General features: G+C 28.4%; 1 protein-coding gene across 1 annotated transcript in view; it reads right to left on the bottom strand.

Moving 5' to 3' along the window:
• LOC111629408 (protein pangolin, isoforms A/H/I/S-like) overlaps positions 1 to 27,071 on the bottom strand; it is a 77,590-nt gene that overhangs the window by 627 nt on the left and 49,892 nt on the right. The window contains exon 10 of the mRNA XM_023373307.1: positions 7,049 to 7,118. Within this exon, the coding sequence (XP_023229075.1) occupies positions 7,049 to 7,118 (70 nt within the window). The remainder of the gene's footprint in view (positions 1 to 7,048; positions 7,119 to 27,071) is intronic.

Here is a 27,071-nt window from a genome sequence, read left to right as displayed (position 1 = left end):
TTTCCGCTCTCATAATTAAGCTTACTTTCTTGATTTCATCCAGTTTGAGTTCATTTAGAGCAGCTTATTTTCAGTTATGCTAATATAAAAAATCTAGCAGAGTGTTGCTGGGTTTTTATGTTTAAGACACTGGCAAAAAGTTAAAATTATGCGAGAGATGTTGTTTAAAATATAACTTTTGCATTAATTATTTTTAAAAAGGTAAAACACTAAATTATAAGGTTAGAGATGTGTTTTATAATACTTTATAAATGCCAATAAGTAGTACAATTTTCATTATGTCTGACTTCAATGGAGATACAACACATGACCCTTTCTATTTCCCCACCCTCTCGACCTTAACCACCAAAATTTAAATCAAGTGAGCAATGTTTTTCAAGAAACATGTCTTATAAGCATTGTTTAATCTGACAACGAGACATTTGATTCTCCAGTCTCAGTTAATCAATGCCCTCTCTAACTCACTCAGCATTGTTTTCTATCTTGTTTACAAGAGATCTTTCTATGTAGCTATCAAATTCTATCAGAAATTTGAAGAGAAATGCAACATCCAAAAATTTTAAGTCTTAAGAATAAAAATTCTAGACAAGTTCTCTTCTCGGGACATCTCTAAACCAATGTTTCTCAACCACCAGTTTGCAGGGTAATGCTGAAGTTTTGCGCAAATTGTTTGAAGTGTCGTGACGTGATTGCAAGAATTCATTAATAAAACTAAGAAAACTGATGAACCTAAATGATGAAACTCTGTGTCTAACACCTAAATAGGGAACAGTTTTCCATAAAACATCCACCCAGGAGGCATTCCCTTGAAGATCACTCGCGTTGCATTGGTGTTTCTTACAAAACCACACTTAAACAATTTTGAATGATTGTATACTTTCTATTATTTAAGTAATTCTAATTTTGATTTTATTTACTAAACTAGTAAATCTATCTGATCTTTTATCAATTCATCAGCTCATAATATATTCTGGGTTGAGAACCATTGACCTTAACCATATCTTCATCCAAAATAATCAAACCCAACATATAGCAGGATCACAAACTGTAAAGTATCACAAGACTAAAATAGAAATCATGTTTTAGGTTTTGTTTTGGGTATCAGAAACAGATTAATCCATTTTATATTGTTTCTTATGGGAACATTTGTTTTGATTTTAAGAACAAATTAAGTTCGGAATGAGAGGTTTCACTGGTATATCAATCCTGCAACTGAATCAATGTATATGACTTTGTCATTGAGACAATCTCCAAGTGGGAGATCCAGAACAAATGTCATGCACAGAGATTGACTAAGGTATGTGCATAGATTGGAGAAATGTATATAGATAACTTATAGCTAGCATGCATAAGGACTTTACGATCACTATGTATATACTGCTAATTACATGACAAAATAAAACCTCGTATTTGAACAATGATTAAAGCAAACTAAATAATTTAAATGTACATAACGGGTGTTGAAATTCTATCTTTCTTTTCTCTGTAAACTTTCAGGTGAGTTTGAGAATTTCGAAACAGTACATCTAACACCCAAAAATTTCACTTGATGATGCTTTTATTTGCTTAATTTACTTTTACAAACATATTTCAAAACAATTGTAAGATTATTAGAATATTCACATAATAGCAAAAAAAATTAAAATAATTTTCATATTTTTAAAATATCTATGGTGTATAAATTCTGCTTGCTGCATTGGGAGGATTCTGACACACAAATTTGTTATAACACCAATCTTAAACAATGTAGTTTTGTGCATATTAATGAGATATTGGTGTATAAATATGCAATTGAGCTGCTGCTCGATATGTATCATCACAAAGAAGCTTTTGCCATAATGTGGACATCCCAAAGAAAAGTTTTTCTGCTGAGAAAACAGCATTAGAATTTGGTGTTGGACATTCGAGTGTATCCAGAAAAAAAAATAGTGAGTTACAAATCAAAAAATTTAAGAGCTGGCAGGAAGAAAACGAGCACCAACAGAGAAACGATTGATAATGAGTGGATGTTATGATACATCACAAGTACAGAGGGAATTGAAATATGGCTTAGAATAGAAATGAGTACTTCAGCTTTCTGCAGATGCCTAAAACATAACAAATTAAAAGCCCATGAAGCCAAAGCTTAACAAATTACATAAACAGAAATGTCTTAATTTTGCCAAATGCTATAAAGATTGAACCTTAGAAGATTGGAGAAGCAGAATATATGGTCAGATGAATCCAAAATTAATAGAGTTGGTTCAATGGGCAAAAATGGGTATGGGTACTACATCAATGCAGTCTATAACTGAGCGAGAACTAAAAACATTGAAACTTGGTGGTGGTGGTCTTATGGTATTACCTATTTTGAGCCTGGAGTGTCTATACCTGGTATACCTGGAGTGGTCTATACCCAATAGAATGGATAGCATTATTTACACTGAGATTCTTGACAATTATTTGTTATAATCTGTTGATTATTACCACATTGATAGGAGTTCTTTCATTTATCAGTATTATAATGATCTGAAACATACATCCAGAAGGGCAATGTCATGGCTTCAGAAACCAAACTTTTAGCTTGCTCGAGTGGCCACCTCAATCGTCTGATCTCAACCTGATTGGACACATCTGGTCCCTTCTTAAACATCACTTGTCTGACTATGTAGCTACACCTGAAAGCATCCACCAATTACTTTGTTCCACTCATCCACCAAGGATGAGTGGAACAAAGTAATATTGCATGATTGCAGGATTATTATTAATTCTATGCCTGATCACATTAGGAAGGTTTTGAAGGCAAAAGGAGGCTATATTAATTATTAAAGTGGTACTTTTTCTACAAATATGATATAGATTTCTGTCTGCATCAAAATCCTCCTAATGCATATGTTTTTTGTATGTTACTATTAGTAATAAAATAATTACATTTTCAGATAATTATATATGTAAACATATAAGTATGCAAATAAATATAAGGTTTTTTGTACTAAATGTGCTTTGCAACATTTCCCAGCTCTTTAAAATAGTCTTGTGCATTCTTTGGGAGGATTTTGACACTTACTATATTTAGGAAATGTTAAAGCAAATATATGTTTAGACTTTTATATGCACTGGAAAGTGAAAGAAAAGTCTCCAATACACTTTAAGTGTGATATTCACTTTATGACAGTGGTCCAGAACTTTATTCACTCCATTAATGAGTCATGCCTGTAACGAAAATCAAGACAAAGCCAGCATTTGCCTTTCTTCTCTATATGAATTTTGTCCATTCTGAAGTTGTCTTAGGACATCAAAGTTACATTTTGATAGATGAACTACCCTAATCAATAATGCTTATTAATGAATTCATTGTACAACAGAAACACTCAAAAATACAATCACAAAATAATGATTTTATTACATAGTAATTATATGAATTATTATATACAGTTAAAATTAATTTTTAATCAAAACCAGTGCTGATGTAAACAATATAAAAAATAAAAACAATTCTCTTATGAGTGTAACAAACATCGCAAAGCCCGATATATATATATATAGAAACATCACCAAATGATCGCCTAAATAATCAGGCTAACTCTTAACTATATTAATAAGTATTATTATTAACTTAGTTAAGAGATGGTGCCTAACATCTACCTCTAGTAGCAAATTACTCAGTATTAATTATTAAAATTAGAAGAGTTATAGCCTGATTATTTAGGCGATCCTTTGGTGATAATTCTATTATGGTAATTGTGTGGTGTATGCCCTCCTAAAGTGGTCTGAAACAGCAGTGGTTAAACAGTAAAGTGCACTCTTCCACTAAAAATGGTCCTATTCATTTAACCACTGCATCTTATGATACAATGCTTGAGATACTTGAAACAACACTGTACTGTTTAGCAGTGATGTTGAAGGAGGGTAAGCAGCAAGCAACCACTCTAATAGAAGCATTTCTGTTTCATATATTGTTTGAATCAGTGCTGGTTTTGATTACAAAAAAATTAATTTAACCATATGTAATAATTTATATAAAATTTGTCATACAAAGTAGTAATTGTTACTCAACACTCTAAATAATCCACCACTGATACTTAGACATCTCATATACATAGAGCAATACAAAGTTGTCACACTAATCTCTCAGTATAAACTTGAAAACCTGAAGGTATTTTTTTTTTAAATAAAGTTTTAGTTCTCCAATGATGGACCTTATTATCCAAAATTTCTTAGGAGGACATTAATGGCTAATGAAACTCATTACTTGTAAATATATCTTAAAAATAATAACATTTAAATCTAATTATAACTATTAAGCAAAATTTGACTGTTCATTGAAGTTCAGATTCATGGAGTGAATCACTGATGCTAAAATAAAATTTTTGAAAGCTTTTGTCAATGTACTTTAAGATAGATGGGGTGTTTGTCCAAAATTCTTGATATATATATCTCTCTACAGATGATGGCAGGCCAAATTAACAACGACAGTATGATGTATTCAATATAGAGAATGAGAGTATATGTTGGGATGCATGGAAAATCTGACAGTGACCATAAAGTTGATCTCAAAGGGAATTTTCAAAGTTATTCAAACAATATCTTTAAAACCATGTATCCAACATCAAAAATATAAATTAGAAAGTTATAGGCCAAACAAAAATAAATAATAATCTGCTTATGTTAGATACATTAATGTAAGATAAAACAAAAAAAAAAAAAAAAAAAAACAAACCCGAAAATGTAAGCAAAATTTTGATGATATGCAGTGAAGCATCTGGAATGTTCTGATTCAGATTAGTGATGTGCCGGATATCCGTATATGTATCCGTATTCGCGGATATCCGAGGGGAAAAAAAGATCCGTATTTGTATCCGTATCTGTTACTTTTTAGCGGATCTTTAACAAATCTTTTATCTTAATGAATTTCATTACTTATAGGAAATTTTAAAGATAGGTAGCAATAAAATACTAATAACTTCAATTCAAATCACTTTTTATTTCTTAAAATTACATATATTTGGCACATTCATATTGCAAAAATTTTATCATGTAAAATTCATTTACTATCATAAAATAGTTCCATATTACACTACTAAACTTTTTTGTCGACATTGTTTTTATTTTAATTTAATTCAACACTCTCCAAAGATACAAACGTAATCTATTCTATCCCGTGTCACACTAAACTATAAACAAAAACACGCGCAGTGCAGTCAAAACACGTCACGTTACTAATGCAAAATGTCAACTATCGGTCACAAGCACCGGCGCCGACTGAGTACGAAAGTTGAGATCTGTATCTGTATCCACAGATCTAGACACTAATGATACGTATCCGCGGATATACATTTTTAATGATCCGGCACATAACTAATTCAGATAAACAACCAAAGATGCTTCACTGCATAATATCAAAATAATTTTGCTCACATTTTTGGATTTGTTTTTTCATTTCAATTGGATTTTGAATAACTGTAATGTAAAACATTCATTCACTCATATCTTCAATTTTATAATGTATTTCATAGGTTCGATCATATAATGTCCACAAAGCTTCTGAATCTGCCTTTATATTAGTTAATTTATTTAAAGAATATAACTACATTTTTGATATGAAAATTAAAGCATTTTGATAAGAATTATCTGCATCAAAATACTTTGGTTTTAATAAGGAGCAAAAAATTGTGTTATTGGTTAAAGAATTCAATTTGATATGTTATAAATGCAAATAAGACCTTAGAAAACACAAGACACTTCAAATAATTAAGATAACTGAATATTTTACAGCAAAAACTATATTTGGGTGGAGTTTATTTAAGTTTTATTCTCAATGACTCTGCTAGTGTCAAATTCTTCTCACAATTGAAATGGACACATTGAAGACATCAAAATGGCATAATTTTTGTAATTTTAAATTTTTATTCTGAATATTTTTAAAAGAGAAAATAAAAAATAAACTTTGAATGTAGAATAAAATTGTTTGCATAAAAACAATGTATACAAGTTTCAATAAACTTCAAAAGATCTATAAAATTTATTCTATGCTTTTATTCAATACAGATTTATAATTTTACATCGTTTACCATATTTAAAAAAATTCAGTCTTTGTTTTGTAGTCTTTTAATTTTATTAGAAGACAACAAAGACAATGTATAAATGAAAAACAAAAATTAAAAAATATATATATTTTTAATGAATACTTTCAGTTTAATTTGCTATAACATCTTCAAATTGAAAACATAATAATGGAATATTAACATCAAATTCAATGTTCCATTATTATGTTATTTTGTAACAATCTGTTATGAAATATTCATAGTAATTCCTGAAAATCACATTTATTCTGACTTACTTAGGCTATGTTCCACCAATTATCTTGAATTTCTGACTTGCGTAGCATTCTAAAATATTGTGACTTTACAGTGTATATTCAGGCAAAATGCACTAAATATATACTTTATATGTGACTATATTTATCTTTATACATTTTGCTATGTAGCTCAGACAAAGAGACAAGTTTGTTTATTTAAGTCAGGAATGTTAAGATTGATCATGTTAAAATATATAATTATTTATGTAAATTTATTACTCTTTACATCAATCTAAATATATAGCAGCTGTCTCAGTTGAGAATAATAAACTCAAATCTGTGTTCATCACACTACCATTCTGATGATCACAGATTTGAATTTAAGTTGGGTCCTCATATTTACACGAATGGATACATCAGTCATCCCAAATCATGTAGTTCCATTATGGCCCATCCATAACCCTCTTAATACATAATACCAAATAAGTTTGTCTACAGACATTTAACATTGTATTCCTCTTAACATATCTGCATATAAAATAATACAGTAGATGCAGAGTTCTTCAGGGTAATCCTTAACCCTCTCCATCTCCCCCACAAGGGGGAATTTCCAAAAATCCCTTCTTAGTGTACATTCTTGTGACATACCTAACTATGTACCAAATTTCAACTTTCAAATCCTAACCATATGGGTTCTGCACTTATTATTATTAACCCTCAATTATATGATATTATTCTTAATAAGTAACATTAAAAATTCAATAATCATACCTGCATGGTTTGCACCAGTTGTTCTGATGCTCCAAGCCAAACCTCGCTCGGCACTTTTTTGGAGTATTCCCTGCAAGTGAAACAAAAAAACAATATTCGTTAAAGCAATCTGTTGAGATGGCACTAACAAAAATACATTCAAAGAAAGAGAAAAAAGGGATTTTAATTATATAAAAAACTGCATTACCCAGAAAAAGGTAACCACAATACTTAACACAAGCAAAATAAAGAATTTTTGTCTGCATTGTCGCATGCATTTAAAATTTTTAATTATTTGTATAAAATGTACGCTTTTGAGGAAAAAAAATCATTTAAATATAAGAATACAATACAGATAAAAAGACTAATAATAATAATAATAGGATAATAAAAGAAAATTAGTAAAATTTAATAATATAAACATACAGAGACATCAAATGCAGATAAGTCCCAGATAGTTGATCGTATCAACTCAATAAATTAATTTAAAATTAATTAAAATAATAATAAAAATACAGAAAAAAAAAGGGAAACAAATTGATCTTTGTGCGTATTGAAACAGCATTATTTTCTTATAGATGCCGAAATCAAAGATTTACTTACACGTTATTTGTACTACCCCTTGCTGCATGTTTGTGTAAATATTGCAATATTCAGTATAAAATAAAGATATAAAGATAATTATGATTATATCATAAATGGTGAATATTTTCAAATCATAATTTGGTACCCCAAAATAGCACGAAAAGCAATTTCTACTTGATTTGTTTAATTTTCAATCATATCATATATACACAATTTGATATAGAGTCAAGTTTCTGTATACAGTTGTTCCTTAAGAGCTTTTCTATCATTAAAATAATGAAACAACAAAATGATTTGAGACTTGCAAATAGAAATTTGCATTCACCCAAACTATTTCATTGAATAATAAATTTCCTGTTGTTACATGCTCAAAGCAAGACAGTTATTTGCATATGGTCTTTTGAAACAAATTGATAATTCCTGAGTTTTCTGGAAGAAGCAAACAACAAATGCAAATTGGTATTCTCATAATGATATTTTCATTGAAAACAAAGAAATAAGTACACACACACTACATGTTACTATGCAATTTACATGAGAAAAACTGCATCTGTGCATGTGCTCAATGATTCTCATATATGACTTATAAGGAATTGTATTATGAAGTAAACCCTTTGCTTATGTTTGGAAGATTCTAACTCATTCATAATTCTAAATTTTAGATGCTAAATATGAAAAACTTTCCTCTATACAATATATCCACAAGTTGAAAATATATTAGAGTTATTTTCAGAGTTATACTCCTTAGTAAAACATATTTTACTTTAAATCACTAGCAAAATTTACAATAATCAATATTTCATCTCGATATAAAACATAGCTTATGTGAATATGAATACTAATCTCAGAAATTAAATACAAACATATCTTCATATGTTACAGTTACATAAATAGATAGAAATTGGATGTATATTTATCTTCAGTGGCAGTTTTGGGTTTGTATAGTCGTAAGCATTCATAGTATTGCAAGTTTATACAAGCTAACTTCCATCGCAGGATACTTGATATCACACAGGTCTAAGTTCCAAGCAAGTAGAAGTTTCCAAGTACATGTCCAATGCCCTTGGCAAAAGCCTACTTTGACTACGCTTAAAATTGCCAACATCTGTTAACTTTGATAAAATCAAAAATTAGAGCCAGATCTTATGCAAATGAAAATAAAAAATCAATCAAAAGTTCATTTATTTCATTCATAATCATGCAAAAATGAACAAATTAGTCTTAGATAAATTAAAAATTTGTAATATATTTACTGTAAAATAAAACAAGGAATTAAAAAGGCGTGTTTTATTTTAAAACAAATTAAAATGTTTTGATGTCCTTGATCTTAGCCAAGAGAGAAATACTCTAAAATGTTGTTGTCCTTGACCCAATGATGAATTATAGATTCAATCTCTCCTTTGGATCAGGTATCATATCATAAGGTCATAAACTTAAGATTAGTTTCTTTTATCTAGATTTACAATCCTTTTTATCTCATTGAAATGCATAATTAAACATATATGTAGGTTATATAGTGCTATATTCTTTTAATATAAAAAATTATAATAAGCATATATGAGTCATGGAACAACTATAATTATTGTCATTAATCATATCTTAATAAGTTGAATTCAAAATATTATCATCACTTTTTAAGAGAAATAAGTTTAAATCTTTTCTTGTAATGAGAATATTTATGAACTGATTTTTATATTTTAACTGTCAGAAAGATACTAGCTGCAGAGTTCAAACTTTCCTGCCCCACACACAAACTAAAATGTTTACAACTCTTACAGCTGATTACAACGTAAATATAACAACGCTGCTGTGCAACTTAAAACAGTAACTAATTACAGGAAATAACATCAAATTTTCTTATCAGATAAAATAATATTTCAGAATAGGACCTCAGAAAAGCATGAATGAACTCTACTACTCTCCAAAATTCAAATAAAATACAGGTTTATTAGCACTCGTGGGAAGAAACTCATTTTTTTAAACTACAATTTTTGAGACTTCCAAGTCCTAATCTCTCCCCACTCCGAACCTATCTGAGATTTTTGTCATTACCAAAACTTGTAAAATATGTGATTGAAATGCAAAAATACTTTTAATATCATAATGATAATCTGAGAATATGCTAATGACAGTGCTATTTAGACACCCATTAACCTCATTAACTTTTATATATCTTTGGTATTTAGGGCAGAATATGTATGTATGTGTAAAATAATTCTCTCCATTATTTAAATTAGCAATTTTATTTTATACTTCATAATGTAAAAAGCCATTAACTCGATATGTAATATCTAACTTGATTCAGCAATGTTTTCTTTATGTTTACAATGTCGCACAGTATTTTAAATTTAAAAATATTTTACTTAATTATATTATCGTTCGGTAAATTACAAATAAATTTGAAGTTACAAGTTTGAATTTAATGTTTATGGGTCAAATTTCTCAAAATTTGAACAGAAATATTTTTCTCTTTTTCATATAGAAGTCTGCAAGGACGAATAACAACTCTAAAATCATTCAATGCGGGTAAAAATTTCTCAATTTAAATGTTTTCACACATCTTCAATGATCGTCTTCAGAAAAAAAAATTACATTCTAAAAGAACAAACACCTAACAGTTTTTCTAGAATACGTTTGATTTATATAATGCATTTGATGGAACAAATTTTGATTTTGAAATCTCGTATTGATAATAAATCAATAAATAAATACATACACAAAATAAAATACATAGATAAATAAATATACACAAATAATAATAATAATTAAAACTGCTATGCAGCAACACTTTCTATGCTCTCAGTATTATGTTAATGTCCTTGAAATTAATTGCGTGTTCTTTCAGCAAAGCTTTGTAAATATGCTAGGCTTCTGCATATTTTATTTGTTAACTTTTCAGCTGGTTTCCTTAATCATTAAAAAAAAAATCCAATTTTATACAATCTTAGGGAAAATTATTATAAAAATTTTGATATTGATTGGCTGACAATAAAAATTCACGAGCTTGTGTAAACACTTGTACATAATGTAACAGAAGGGGTAACATAATGTAAGAAATGCCTGTCTAAATACTGCTTTAACTGGTGACTGTCAGAGTTATATCAATAAAGGAAACCAAGATTTAAAATGTTTAATGTGACTTTCAAATATTAATTCTTTAATCTGTAAATTGCAAAAGTGATTGCCAGTTAAAATTGAAATTCAGAGTCCATGGAGATACAAATTTAAATATTGTGTGAAAAAAAGCACTCTTAACTACTTTGTATAAAAATTTACAAAATGAGCTACAAAATAGAAATAAAATTTTAATTTAGAAAGACGTATTTTGAAGTAAGACGATACAGATATTTGAAAAATGTTACTTCGGAACCCCCAAATATACTGTATACATAAAAATGAGTAGTAATAACAACTCTTATAAGAGATTAAGACTGTACATAAATGGATACTACTGCATACAGAAACTTAATTATTACGAAAAAAATATAATATATCCAAAACACATTCAAAATTTATTACCTGGGACTTACAAACAAAATTTTAAAGTATCTTGGGGTATACCTTTTCTGGAATTTTAAAGTATATTCTTTACTCTTTATAAAAATAAAACTCAAAAACAAAATTATTATTAAAATCAAATATATATATATATATATATTTATAGTTTATTATTCTCAATTTTACACTTAAAAATTATATTAAATCATAAATTAAACTATACTATAATTAATCATGTTAAGAATCACATTATTCTTAGTGTAAATTTCATGTTAGTGTTGAATATCTAACTCAAGTTTAAAATATACAAAAATAATTTGAATTTATTGAAATATTAATGATATTGACCAAAGGTTTGTCTAGTAAATGAGTTTGAGCCTGAAAAAGTGTAAGTAATGTCATTCAAAGATGTAATTTCATAATAATGAAAGGAGTGGAGTGGAAAAATGGGATAAGACAATTCAAAATGTGAGCAATTTGCAAAGTGGGATGACTCCCAGGGGGACTTTCAATGGAAAACTAGCCCCTATTTAGGTGTTTAATGATGTGAAGAAAATGTGAAAAACTCAGCCCTTAGTCAAATGTGAACCAGGTAGGAATGAAATAGTGTGGGGATAATGAACTTTGCAGCCACTCCCAACTACAATGCCATTCAGAAAGTGTCCAGCATTCCAACCTGAAATGCCAAGATTCCATATTTTTACTAGAAAGAGTTTAGTAAATGAGTGAGATTGCCTTGAATCATTTAACAAAACATTTTATTCAGAAGTGAATGATGTATTTGCATAAAAAATAGATATTTTTGTGTTGTATTCTTCAGAAAATAGGTTTCTTCAAATGTTCAATTTTTTATCATCTTACTCATAGTATCTCTCTGTTAAATTTTTTAAACAAAGTAATCTTGAATATTCAATTTCAGAATGGAATAATAATAACCCTTCTGTTTGGTCCTTAATTCTCCTAACATGCAATAAATATCCACTTACTTCTAAGAAGTTTGATGAAATATGCTTCCTTTTCAGAATATTCTCACTCCCAGCAACAAAGTGGATATTTATTATTATTAAAGGAACAATAAACCCTCCTTGAAAAATTATAAACTGTAGACTTAACTGCACATTTATTATAATATTTGTAGAGAATAATTACACATAAATCAATTATTTAAAACAAAATATTTGGATTTCTGTACAAGATTAGAGCAAAATCTGGTTTATTTTTTATTATAATTTATATCGATCGCATATATACGCTTATACTGATTACAATAATGAACTATTCGATGTTCAAAACTTGTGATAAAGCCAGATTTATTACTGGATTACATTTTGGCTAATTAAATATAAAAATGTAATTTAGACTAAAGGTAAATGATTAACTTGTCATCTTGGCAACTCAATTACCATGATTATTATATATGCTTAAAAATCGGCTGAGTGCCATGAATGTGTAGCCTTTTCCACTTAGTACAGCAAGTGGTCAGTATCTTCTAAATAATGGTCTGAAAACAAAGATCAAACAGATTCAAGCCCAACTTCAGATCAATGTTTTCTTTTCTAATTATTAAAGTCTAATCATTATTATAAGATGACAACTTAAATAGCTATTTTTAATTTAAATTACAGAACATTTTTATATTTAATTAGACAAAATATAGCCCTGTAATAAATCTGGTTTGGCTCAGTAATATGATTTGGGCATTGTTTTTGATATAATTCATGACAAATTCTCCAAATTATATCAACTCAAAAATTGTTAAAATGTGGAATCTTATTATTGCATAACATTATTGCAGAAATGCAAGAATACACTTTAAAACTACAGTAATAATACTGGCCTTTATTCAAAAGCTATGTAGCCAACTCCAAAATACACATTATATATATAAACTAGCTTACCCGTCGTGCATTGCTGCGATCTCAGAAGAAAGGAAATTTAAGCAAACTCGTCATGACAAAATTCAATTTACATTTTATAATTTTTATTAAAACTTATTATTATTACATTATTATTTCGAGTCAATATTAAAATTTGGAAAAGGGGGGGATACCTAGATCGGTAAAATACGCGAATTTCCTCCTACAACTTCGGTTGTTGTTCGGGGTACAGTTGAGGTTTTAACGAAGTTCGAGCGAATACATAATTAGCAAAACAGAACGTTGAAATAAAGTGATTAAACAAAAATTATTACAAATATCGTAAATAACAGTTCACAAATGCATATATAGAGATATTTTTTGAAGGGGGGAAATAGTCTTCACAATTTGAAATCGATCGAACACACTGTGCTTGAATGCTCGTGTAAACTCGCGCCATCTATCGTAAAATAAATGTACTATGCCAAAAACCTTTGCGGGAGTGTATTAAAAAACTTTCCGAAGTTTTATGGCAATCGTACTATGCCACAAACCTTCGCCGGAGTATATTAAACAACTTCCCAAAGTTTCACACAATCGGATAAACAGTGTGGTAATGCATGAAGGACAGACAGACACACACACACGCACACACACATTCATTTTTATATATATAGATGAGTAGAGAAGTAGCATCGATACATATATTTTTTTTTTCTTCCACATTTGAAAGACAGCTGAAAACTTCTGAATAAAGATCAATAATGTTACCAATCATTTTAAACAGCTTTCCTGCATTTATATACAAAGATGTTATTAAAGAATCTAATCTGTGTTAAATTATTTGATGAACTAAAACATTTGAAAATAATTAGATTGTTTCAGTGTTATAAGATCATTTAGAATTTTCATTTATCACAATATCTTTCAGAAAAACAAGTTTATTACAAAAACAATTTCAACATTACAAAACTTCACCAAGCAAACATTTATCGAAACATTTTCAGACCTCTCCGCCATCATAAATTTCCAACATTTTAACAAACTTAATATATCACATGGCAACTGAAGATGATCGACTATTAAAGGCGGGAAGTGTGTAACTGGAAGTGGACATCGTCGTAACTTTGGGAGTGAATATCTCATGAAGCACATTTCAGACTACAGGTCCTTTTGATCTTTTGATCAAATAAAGGAATGTCAATCCTGGGGGGCCCCTGGTCACTGGAATCTAGAATTTTACCATTTTGGCAAAGTCAAATTTTAATTGAATACTTAGAATATATTATTAAATATTTATATAACTTGTATCAAAAGTTAAAACATAATAAATGTCAGTGATAAATAAATGATTTCCATATTTAAGATATTGTCAAGTCCTTCATGTTACTGTATAATTCAATGTACACAAGTATAAAAACATTTACAAAAAGAAAAAAAAATTGTTTTTTGAACTTATTTAAGAATTAATTAAATTGAATTACAGTAAAACTTCTCTAACTTGAAGCTCCGAGGAGCAGGAAAAAACTTTGATTTACAGACAATTCAAGTTAGAGAACAATAGATTAAAAAATGTTGATACTGCTGTTTCATTATGTAACATCATATTATGTAAAAATGTACCTCTCTTTCATTATGTAAAGAATCTTTGATAATTTTTTTTTGTTTTAAACAGCACATGTAAAGCCTTTCAGAAAAATGTTTAATGTAACTAATGGTATCAAATAGTTTTGCATATGCATCTTGTTGAGATAAAGCAAGAGGACCTCTCACTTTGGACTGGAACATTGTTTGAAAATAGGTATTGAGAGTAGATACAACTAACTTCAGGAAAATTTGATAATTACGATCATTTTGAATAAAATCCAAGTGCCTTGTTTTCTTCGAGTTAGTTGTTTGAGTTAGAGAAATTTTACTGTAATTTCTGTTCTTTGATTTAAAGATCAACTTACATTTGAATAAGGTCATATTTTCCTATCATCTGATAAAAGCAACAACCATTAAAAAAAATAATAAATAAATACTCAAAAAAGTAATTTGTCATCTTTGAAGAGATAACAGATCATTCATTGGCATACTGAATGTAAAAAAAAATTCATGAATGACACTTTGACGATGCAGATTTTGTGTTCATAGCAAGGAAAGTGAATAGAAATTTTATGTATACTAACTATACACAAATCATTTTATACTATAATAAATTATAAATGAATTTGGTATTAAACAATATAATAATTTTTAAAATATTTTGTAAGTATTTTCTAATCATTATGTCATCAGATGACTGATGATAGTTCTATGTGGTTACTTATGGATATTGTTTATGTCAGATTTTATGAATTCATTCATTGGAAACATCAATATAACAAGATAAATATATGCACTTTCAAAGAAGGAGTTTTCAATGTCAAAATATAATAAAACTGTTGGAATTTTAATTTTGAAAAATTTAAACAGAAATTATCTGTTAGTTTTTTAGAAGTGGCCTTAATAAACTTACAAGTTTGGCAGGAAAATCTCGTATGAGTGTTGTTTATTGTTTGCCAGATCGTAAGTTTGAATTTCATGGATGTAACTAGTTGTGTCAGTTTTTACACAAGATTATTGTTGAGCTGAAAGATGTGACTCCCTACTAAATTAAAATTAATAAATTGGCAATACATTTGATATAAAAGCTAGATTTTTGGAAGAATATTCTTGTATTGCACAGGAAAATAGTCTTGTTTTAAAGCAGTGAAAAGTATTGTTTAATATCATTAATATTAATTTTTTATTTTTCAAACAACACAATGCAATATGTGAACAGTCATTTCACACACTTAATATTTTGTCATTCGTGCACTTTGGCTTTAACTTAATTTTTCTAAAGGATATAAAATTGGTGTACTTTATAACAGAACTGAATGCAGAAATAATGAATCTATAATGTTTCAGAGTAAGAATAAAGCCAATGTTCTTTAGTCTACATAAGTGAAGGAAATAGTTTCATGTTTATAACATATACACATTTATTACAAATATATATTATGTGATGTTTGAATTTTTTTAAAGTTTTCCTTCTGCTCTATTTCATATTTTTCAGACTGGCAGATGCTGAATTCAAACAAATTGATCCATTCTTGTTTCAAAAGTAATAACAAGGATGAATTAAAAACACACTTCTTGATATATAAGATCAGCTACAAAATCTATTCTTGTCAGTTAATTTAAGAAGGCAGCACAGCAGACTCTGGTTGTGACTTATGTGTCAGTTTCAAGCATTTTTGCTATAAAGAATGGCAATAGTCTGGTGGAAAGATAGAGTTGCCCATTAAAAAACAATTTCACATGAAGAATGACAAGGCAATAAATGTGACAAATTTGCCCGCATGACCATTATAAACACAATTCATCAATTTTTTTAAATGAACTTCCCAGGATTAAATCCATTCTTTGTAAAATAAATGATGATCCCAACTTACTAAATATCGTGGCAGTGTTGCACGTCCATACAGGTTTCAGGAAGGCAAGGTAAAAAATGAGGAGAGCAAGTCACAAAGAAACAACTTTGAACTGTAACAGTACAAAGATGAAATGTTGAAACAGACTTGGAAGCAGGGTAGGGAACAAAAGGCATGCATGAGACATGACATCAAATATTCTACCAGCTAGACTGAGAGTAACTAAACTGCTACTTGCAAACCATATATAGATTGTTACTACAGCTCCTTGTACAATTTCTTTTTCATAAAATTGGTATATAATACACATATATAATATTTTGTAAGTTTGATTACTATTATGTAGTTTTTGAAATGTTGTTGTTGCTGTTTCTCAGCATTCTTTGTTTTCATCACTGATAATTGCTACCATTACCTGTAAGTCTTCAGATTTACATAAAATTATTAATACAAATGATAGTTCGCAAAATTGAGGTCATTTAAGTATCGTTAAAACAGTATACTCCCCAACTCTTTGACATATAAAGATCTTATGGTCTAATTGTCATCAAAATTAGACCATAAGATCTTTAATAACATAAAAAAAATTTAATATCAAAGAATTTCACAAAAATATCCTGGAATAAAATTGGAGGTAGTGAAAATAATTTCTTAAAACGTTTTTTAAATTTCTTAAATTAAAAATTTGTACAAATAAAAAAAAAGGTTCATAACTTGGAAGCTTTATGAGATATTAAGAGGGAGCGGCCACATCTCCTTAAACAATGATCCAATTTTTCTGAAAATTTCTAGAAACATATCCCACCTGCAAATTTTCAGGCATTTTATACAAAAGATACAGGCATTATTAAGCTTCAAAGTAGATGAAAAAATTGTGCCCTCCATACACAATCATCCATACATACAGAAAAACACCAAACATTTTTTACATTCCAAGGTCCCCAATTCCAAAAATAAAACATCTTATGGGATCATTTTTTGACCAATCACTATGCTTTCCCTTTTTATATAATAATCAGGAAAGTAATGAAAAGTAAAAAATTATTTCAAAACACAATCCACAAGTATATTATTTATGGTCATTTCTACTACGCCACCTAACTTTTCAAATAAAAATTCAAATTTCTGCTATTTAAACTAAAGAATTTCATAAAATTCAAATGGCATTTTTTCTTGCAAAAGGGTAGCCAGTGCCATATGATCATCTTCCAATATGATCTATTTGGCTGAATTTCTTATGGCAGAAATTCAGTCAAATCTATTTCCCATCAAGTGAGACCTCTGCTAACACTATAAATTAAAAAAGTAAAATAAAATTACTGCAAACACCTATATATTCTACTGTATATAATTTCATTAAAAATTCTACAATTTGTTTCACTATATCTTTTGAACAACAATTAGACTTTACATGATTGCATCATTCAATCAAAAAATTGGTAAATATTTATATACAGTCTTTCTTGAGAAAAGTATTTTTTTTATTATACAATGAATTTCATATAAGTTATTCTGCTATTTTGTTTTGCGATTGGTCAATAGAGAATGTTTTTTGTAAAGAAATTTTTTCCAATTGTTTTTGAGTTTGCGATAGGAAATTAAGTACTTTTAAGCACTTTCTACTTGTAAGGATTGGACTTGGAGACATAAGCTTCTGACTCCCAAACTACAAATATATTCTGCTTCTTTAATTCTGAAGATCATACAGATATTATTGCACAAAGTGCATATCCATTTTATTGAATCTCAATAGCACACAATGATCCAAATCTATCAAATGGTCAGTGGAAATCCATCTGAAAATATTACCAGCTAAAAGAAAGCCTAGCTAGGATACTGATGTTATTTCCTCTAAATCAAATCAAACCCTATGTCTTACATAATAATGCTTTGGTGCATTCTGTGAGAATGTATCCACACAATTGTTCCAGTTAGACAAAGAGCAACTCAAATCTTTTGCTAGTTGAAAATTGAAGGGTCTGAAAGATATGACCCATCAATGAGAAATAAATTTTTGTTATAGTTTTGGGCTTAAAAAATGTCTCTCATTGGGTATACATGAATAGAGTGAACATGTACAATACACAGATCATAATTTGCTAAAGTACCTGGCTACTTGTTCTTGAATTTCATGCAGGAAACTTGTTGCAAGGGCAAAGCCTATTGCATACATTTTGTTAAGATCGTACATTGAAAGAGGTGGATCGCATTAATATGAATGCGCTATCATATATGACCACCATAAATTCTAAAGAGGATCTGAAAGTTAATATAGAAAAATGACCAAAACTTTAATTATATTATTTGCTTATGTCATGTCAAATGTCCCCTGTGGATGAGCAGGGAAAGAAACAACACATGACTATTTTCATTATTTAATTTGTACTCCATTGTACATGAAGAACCAGCCACAGTGGTAATACTAACAAGTGCAATGGAAATTTGTTTTGAGTAAATATTAGTATACTGTAATAAAATCCATACCAAGCTGATAGTGTGGAAGGCATAGCCATTATACTGTAGTTCAAAGAGTCTGGCCCAAAGGAAAGAGAAGTGTAAAAATAGCTATTTTATAAACTTAAAATAAAGGAATTAACACACCTTTTCAAGTAAGCACCATTTTTTCCAGATATTGGAAACCAGCAAGACTTCCCAATGCTGCTGCCACACGTTTTCCACCATGTTTGGGCATGAGGCTGGCTGGGTGCCCTGTACACATCAGGTAAGCTTGAGATGGAAGTTGGTGAATCAGATAAAATGTAGGGGAATTCATATCTGGTTGCAGTAGAGACAGTGGTGGTGGTCAAATGATTCAGCAATTCTTAACAGCTAGAATAGGTTCTGGATAGTGAGGAACTTTTTCACATTTTTCCAACAGCAAACAGTTCCCAGAGAAGGTTCAGTAAGTATATAAGAACCCAACTAGACCATGCATTTGAACAATCCCCACTTGCACACTCATACAAAGACTAAGCATCAACTATATCCATATTCTGACCTTTCATATTATTTTAATTCCTTGTAAGCTTTGTTGCTTAGCAACATTCTTGAAGTGATATACATTTAATATCCAGCATATTGGCTCCATTCTTATTCTGGGAAATACTATAGTATAGTCACGATTTTAAATTTGACACTAATAAATATCAGATTTGTTAGGTATAAATTTCATAAATACTATTTAAACCTATCTAACTATTATATTATTTGCATAATGTGTTTTCTGCATAAATTTGTAGAATTTGTTAAGTAACTTAATATTGATTACCAAATAGAAAAAAATCAGAAATAATTAATATTTTATAAGCTAAAAGAACAAAGAATTTTTCTTACCACCATCTTGCGTTTTGTCTTTTTTTCGTTTCTTCTTCTTGTTATTCAATGCGTAATTATCTCTTGCACTCCAACCGGGGTATAACTGCATGTGTATCTGCCTTTCTTTACGAGCCATCTCGTAATACTTTGCCTGTTCTTCCCGCGATAGGCCGTGCCACTGTCAAAACAAACTGTGTATTTAAAAGCCTAATCTAAAACTTTTGATAAATTAAACTGTTAAATTACCTAAAGTAAACATTTTAAAATACAAGTTAAATATCAGTAAATTTTTCCCTATAATTCAGTGATTTGTTTTTAAATTTGACTATTAATACTAATACTNAGATCTTATGCAAATGAAAATAAAAAATCAATCAAAAGTTCATTTATTTCATTCATAATCATGCAAAAATGAACAAATTAGTCTTAGATAAATTAAAAATTTGTAATATATTTACTGTAAAATAAAACAAGGAATTAAAAAGGCGTGTTTTATTTTAAAACAAATTAAAATGTTTTGATGTCCTTGATCTTAGCCAAGAGAGAAATACTCTAAAATGTTGTTGTCCTTGACCCAATGATGAATTATAGATTCAATCTCTCCTTTGGATCAGGTATCATATCATAAGGTCATAAACTTAAGATTAGTTTCTTTTATCTAGATTTACAATCCTTTTTATCTCATTGAAATGCATAATTAAACATATATGTAGGTTATATAGTGCTATATTCTTTTAATATAAAAAATTATAATAAGCATATATGAGTCATGGAACAACTATAATTATTGTCATTAATCATATCTTAATAAGTTGAATTCAAAATATTATCATCACTTTTTAAGAGAAATAAGTTTAAATCTTTTCTTGTAATGAGAATATTTATGAACTGATTTTTATATTTTAACTGTCAGAAAGATACTAGCTGCAGAGTTCAAACTTTCCTGCCCCACACACAAACTAAAATGTTTACAACTCTTACAGCTGATTACAACGTAAATATAACAACGCTGCTGTGCAACTTAAAATAGTAACTAATTACAGGAAATAACATCAAATTTTCTTATCAGATAAAATAATATTTCAGAATAGGACCTCAGAAAAGCATGAATGAACTCTACTACTCTCCAAAATTCAAATAAAATACAGGTTTATTAGCACTCGTGGGAAGAAACTCATTTTTTTAAACTACAATTTTTGAGACTTCCAAGTCCTAATCTCTCCCCACTCCGAACCTATCTGAGATTTTTGTCATTACCAAAACTTGTAAAATATGTGATTGAAATGCAAAAATACTTTTAATATCATAATGATAATCTGAGAATATGCTAATGACAGTGCTATTTAGACACCCATTAACCTCATTAACTTTTATATATCTTTGGTATTTAGGGCAGAATATGTATGTATGTGTAAAATAATTCTCTCCATTATTTAAATTAGCAATTTTATTTTATACTTCATAATGTAAAAGGCCGTTAACTCGATATGTAACATCTAACTTGATTCAGCAATGTTTTCTTTATGTTTACAATGTCACACAGTATTTTAAATTTAAAAATATTCTACTTAATTATATTATCTTTCGGTAAATTACAAATAAATTTGAAGTTACAAGTTTGAATTTAACGTTTATGGGTCGAATTTCTCAAAATTTGAACAGAAATATTTTTCTCTTTTTCATATAGAAGTCTGCAAGGACGAATAACAACTCTAAAATCATTCAATGCGGGTAAAAATTTCTCAATTTAAATGTTTTCACACATCTTCAATGATCGTCTTCAGAAAAAAAAATTACATTCTAAAAGAACAAACACCTAACAGTTTTTCTAGAATACGTTTGATTTATATAATGCATTTGATGGAACAAATTTTGATTTTGAAATCTCGTATTGATAATAAATCAATAAATAAATACATACACAAAATAAAATACATAGATAAATAAATATACACAAATAATAATAATAATTAAAACTGCTATGCAGCAACACTTTCTATGCTCTCAGTATTATGTTAATGTCCTTGAAATTAATTGCGTGTTCTTTCAGCAAAGCTTTGTAAATATGCTAGGCTTCTGCATATTTTATTTGTTAACTTTTCAGCTGGTTTCCTTAATCATTAAAAAAAAAATCCAATTTTATACAATCTTAGGGAAAATTATTATAAAAATTTTGATATTGATTGGCTGACAATAAAAATTCACGAGCTTGTGTAAACACTTGTACATAATGTAACAGAAGGGGTAACATAATGTAAGAAATGCCTGTCTAAATACTGCTTTAACTGGTGACTGTCAGAGTTATATCAATAAAGGAAACCAAGATTTAAAATGTTTAATGTGACTTTCAAATATTAATTCTTTAATCTGTAAATTGCAAAAGTGATTGCCAGTTAAAATTGAAATTCAGAGTCCATGGAGATACAAATTTAAATATTGTGTGAAAAAAAGCACTCTTAACTACTTTGTATAAAAATTTACAAAATGAGCTACAAAATAGAAATAAAATTTTAATTTAGAAAGACGTATTTTGAAGTAAGACGATACAGATATTTGAAAAATGTTACTTCGGAACTCCCAAATATACTGTATACATAAAAATGAGTAGTAATAACAACTCTTATAAGAGATTAAGACTGTACATAAATGGATACTACTGCATACAGAAACTTAATTATTACGAAAAAAATATAATATATCCAAAACACATTCAAAATTTATTACCTGGGACTTACAAACAAAATTTTAAAGTATCTTGGGGTATACCTTTTCTGGAATTTTAAAGTAAAATGAACAAATTAGTCTTAGATAAATTAAAAATTTGTAATATATTTACTGTAAAATAAAACAAGGAATTAAAAAGGCGTGTTTTATTTTAAAACAAATTAAAATGTTTTGATGTCCTTGATCTTAGCCAAGAGAGAAATACTCTAAAATGTTGTTGTCCTTGACCCAATGATGAATTATAGATTCAATCTCTCCTTTGGATCAGGTATCATATCATAAGGTCATAAACTTAAGATTAGTTTCTTTTATCTAGATTTACAATCCTTTTTATCTCATTGAAATGCATAATTAAACATATATGTAGGTTATATAGTGCTATATTCTTTTAATATAAAAAATTATAATAAGCATATATGAGTCATGGAACAACTATAATTATTGTCATTAATCATATCTTAATAAGTTGAATTCAAAATATTATCATCACTTTTTAAGAGAAATAAGTTTAAATCTTTTCTTGTAATGAGAATATTTATGAACTGATTTTTATATTTTAACTGTCAGAAAGATACTAGCTGCAGAGTTCAAACTTTCCTGCCCCACACACAAACTAAAATGTTTACAACTCTTACAGCTGATTACAACGTAAATATAACAACGCTGCTGTGCAACTTAAAATAGTAACTAATTACAGGAAATAACATCAAATTTTCTTATCAGATAAAATAATATTTCAGAATAGGACCTCAGAAAAGCATGAATGAACTCTACTACTCTCCAAAATTCAAATAAAATACAGGTTTATTAGCACTCGTGGGAAGAAACTCATTTTTTTAAACTACAATTTTTGAGACTTCCAAGTCCTAATCTCTCCCCACTCCGAACCTATCTGAGATTTTTGTCATTACCAAAACTTGTAAAATATGTGATTGAAATGCAAAAATACTTTTAATATCATAATGATAATCTGAGAATATGCTAATGACAGTGCTATTTAGACACCCATTAACCTCATTAACTTTTATATATCTTTGGTATTTAGGGCAGAATATGTATGTATGTGTAAAATAATTCTCTCCATTATTTAAATTAGCAATTTTATTTTATACTTCATAATGTAAAAGGCCGTTAACTCGATATGTAACATCTAACTTGATTCAGCAATGTTTTCTTTATGTTTACAATGTCACACAGTATTTTAAATTTAAAAATATTCTACTTAATTATATTATCTTTCGGTAAATTACAAATAAATTTGAAGTTACAAGTTTGAATTTAACGTTTATGGGTCGAATTTCTCAAAATTTGAACAGAAATATTTTTCTCTTTTTCATATAGAAGTCTGCAAGGACGAATAACAACTCTAAAATCATTCAATGCGGGTAAAAATTTCTCAATTTAAATGTTTTCACACATCTTCAATGATCGTCTTCAGAAAAAAAAATTACATTCTAAAAGAACAAACACCTAACAGTTTTTCTAGAATACGTTTGATTTATATAATGCATTTGATGGAACAAATTTTGATTTTGAAATCTCGTATTGATAATAAATCAATAAATAAATACATACACAAAATAAAATACATAGATAAATAAATATACACAAATAATAATAATAATTAAAACTGCTATGCAGCAACACTTTCTATGCTCTCAGTATTATGTTAATGTCCTTGAAATTAATTGCGTGTTCTTTCAGCAAAGCTTTGTAAATATGCTAGGCTTCTGCATATTTTATTTGTTAACTTTTCAGCTGGTTTCCTTAATCATTAAAAAAAAAATCCAATTTTATACAATCTTAGGGAAAATTATTATAAAAATTTTGATATTGATTGGCTGACAATAAAAATTCACGAGCTTGTGTAAACACTTGTACATAATGTAACAGAAGGGGTAACATAATGTAAGAAATGCCTGTCTAAATACTGCTTTAACTGGTGACTGTCAGAGTTATATCAATAAAGGAAACCAAGATTTAAAATGTTTAATGTGACTTTCAAATATTAATTCTTTAATCTGTAAATTGCAAAAGTGATTGCCAGTTAAAATTGAAATTCAGAGTCCATGGAGATACAAATTTAAATATTGTGTGAAAAAAAGCACTCTTAACTACTTTGTATAAAAATTTACAAAATGAGCTACAAAATAGAAATAAAATTTTAATTTAGAAAGACGTATTTTGAAGTAAGACGATACAGATATTTGAAAAATGTTACTTCGGAACTCCCAAATATACTGTATACATAAAAATGAGTAGTAATAACAACTCTTATAAGAGATTAAGACTGTACATAAATGGATACTACTGCATACAGAAACTTAATTATTACGAAAAAAATATAATATATCCAAAACACATTCAAAATTTATTACCTGGGACTTACAAACAAAATTTTAAAGTATCTTGGGGTATACCTTTTCTGGAATTTTAAAGTATATTCTTTACTCTTTATAAAAATAAAACTCAAAAACAAAATTATTATTAAAATCAAATATATATATATATATATATTTATAGTTTATTATTCTCAATTTTACACTTAAAAATTATATTAAATCATAAATTAAACTATACTATAATTAATCATGTTAAGAATCACATTATTCTTAGTGTAAATTTCATGTTAGTGTTGAATATCTAACTCAAGTTTAAAATATACAAAAATAATTTGAATTTATTGAAATATTAATGATATTGACCAAAGGTTTGTCTAGTAAATGAGTTTGAGCCTGAAAAAGTGTAAGTAATGTCATTCAAAGATGTAATTTCATAATAATGAAAGGAGTGGAGTGGAAAAATGGGATAAGACAATTCAAAATGTGAGCAATTTGCAAAGTGGGATGACTCCCAGGGGGACTTTCAATGGAAAACTAGCCCCTATTTAGGTGTTTAATGATGTGAAGAAAATGTGAAAAACTCAGCCCTTAGTCAAATGTGAACCAGGTAGGAATGAAATAGTGTGGGGATAATGAACTTTGCAGCCACTCCCAACTACAATGCCATTCAGAAAGTGTCCAGCATTCCAACCTGAAATGCCAAGATTCCATATTTTTACTAGAAAGAGTTTAGTAAATGAGTGAGATTGCCTTGAATCATTTAACAAAACATTTTATTCAGAAGTGAATGATGTATTTGCATAAAAAAATAGATATTTTTGTGTTGTATTCTTCAGAAAATAGGTTTCTTCAAATGTTCAATTTTTTATCATCTTACTCATAGTATCTCTCTGTTAAATTTTTTAAACAAAGTAATCTTGAATATTCAATTTCAGAATGGAATAATAATAACCCTTCTGTTTGGTCCTTAATTCTCCTAACATGCAATAAATATCCACTTACTTCTAAGAAGTTTGATGAAATATGCTTCCTTTTCAGAATATTCTCACTCCCAGCAACAAAGTGGATATTTATTATTATTAAAGGAACAATAAACCCTCCTTGAAAAATTATAAACTGTAGACTTAACTGCACATTTATTATAATATTTGTAGAGAATAATTACACATAAATCAATTATTTAAAACAAAATATTTGGATTTCTGTACAAGATTAGAGCAAAATCTGGTTTATTTTTTATTATAATTTATATCGATCGCATATATACGCTTATACTGATTACAATAATGAACTATTCAATGTTCAAAACTTGTGATAAAGCCAGATTTATTACTGGATTACATTTTGGCTAATTAAATATAAAAATGTAATTTAGACTAAAGGTAAATGATTAACTTGTCATCTTGGCAACTCAATTACCATGATTATTATATATGCTTAAAAATCGGCTGAGTGCCATGAATGTGTAGCCTTTTCCACTTAGTACAGCAAGTGGTCAGTATCTTCTAAATAATGGTCTGAAAACAAAGATCAAACAGATTCAAGCCCAACTTCAGATCAATGTTTTCTTTTCTAATTATTAAAGTCTAATCATTATTATAAGATGACAACTTAAATAGCTATTTTTAATTTAAATTACAGAACATTTTTATATTTAATTAGACAAAATATAGCCCTGTAATAAATCTGGTTTGGCTCAGTAATATGATTTGGGCATTGTTTTTGATATAATTCATGACAAATTCTCCAAATTATATCAACTCAAAAATTGTTAAAATGTGGAATCTTATTATTGCATAACATTATTGCAGAAATGCAAGAATACACTTTAAAACCACAGTAATAATACTGGCCTTTATTCAAAAGCTATGTAGCCAACTCCAAAATACACATTATATATATAAACTAGCTTACCCGTCGTGCATTGCTGCGATCTCAGAAGAAAGGAAATTTAAGCAAACTCGTCATGACAAAATTCAATTTACATTTTATAATTTTTATTAAAACTTATTATTATTACATTATTATTTCGAGTCAATATTAAAATTTGGAAAAGGGGGGGATACCTAGATCGGTAAAATACGCGAATTTCCTCCTACAACTTCGGTTGTTGTTCGGGGTACAGTTGAGGTTTTAACGAAGTTCGAGCGAATACATAATTAGCAAAAAAGAACGTTGAAATAAAGTGATTAAACAAAAATTATTACAAATATCGTAAATAACAGTTCACAAATGCATATATAGAGATATTTTTTGAAGGGGGAAAATGGTCTTCACAATTTGA

This window comes from Centruroides sculpturatus, unplaced genomic scaffold, assembly GCF_000671375.1.
Source record: "Centruroides sculpturatus isolate CEXI.00-Female unplaced genomic scaffold, Cexi_2.0 scaffold581, whole genome shotgun sequence".
NCBI lineage: Eukaryota > Metazoa > Arthropoda > Arachnida > Scorpiones > Buthidae > Centruroides > Centruroides sculpturatus.
The sequence above is the reverse complement of the archived record's forward strand: the minus strand, read 5'-3'. Positions and strand labels throughout refer to the sequence as shown.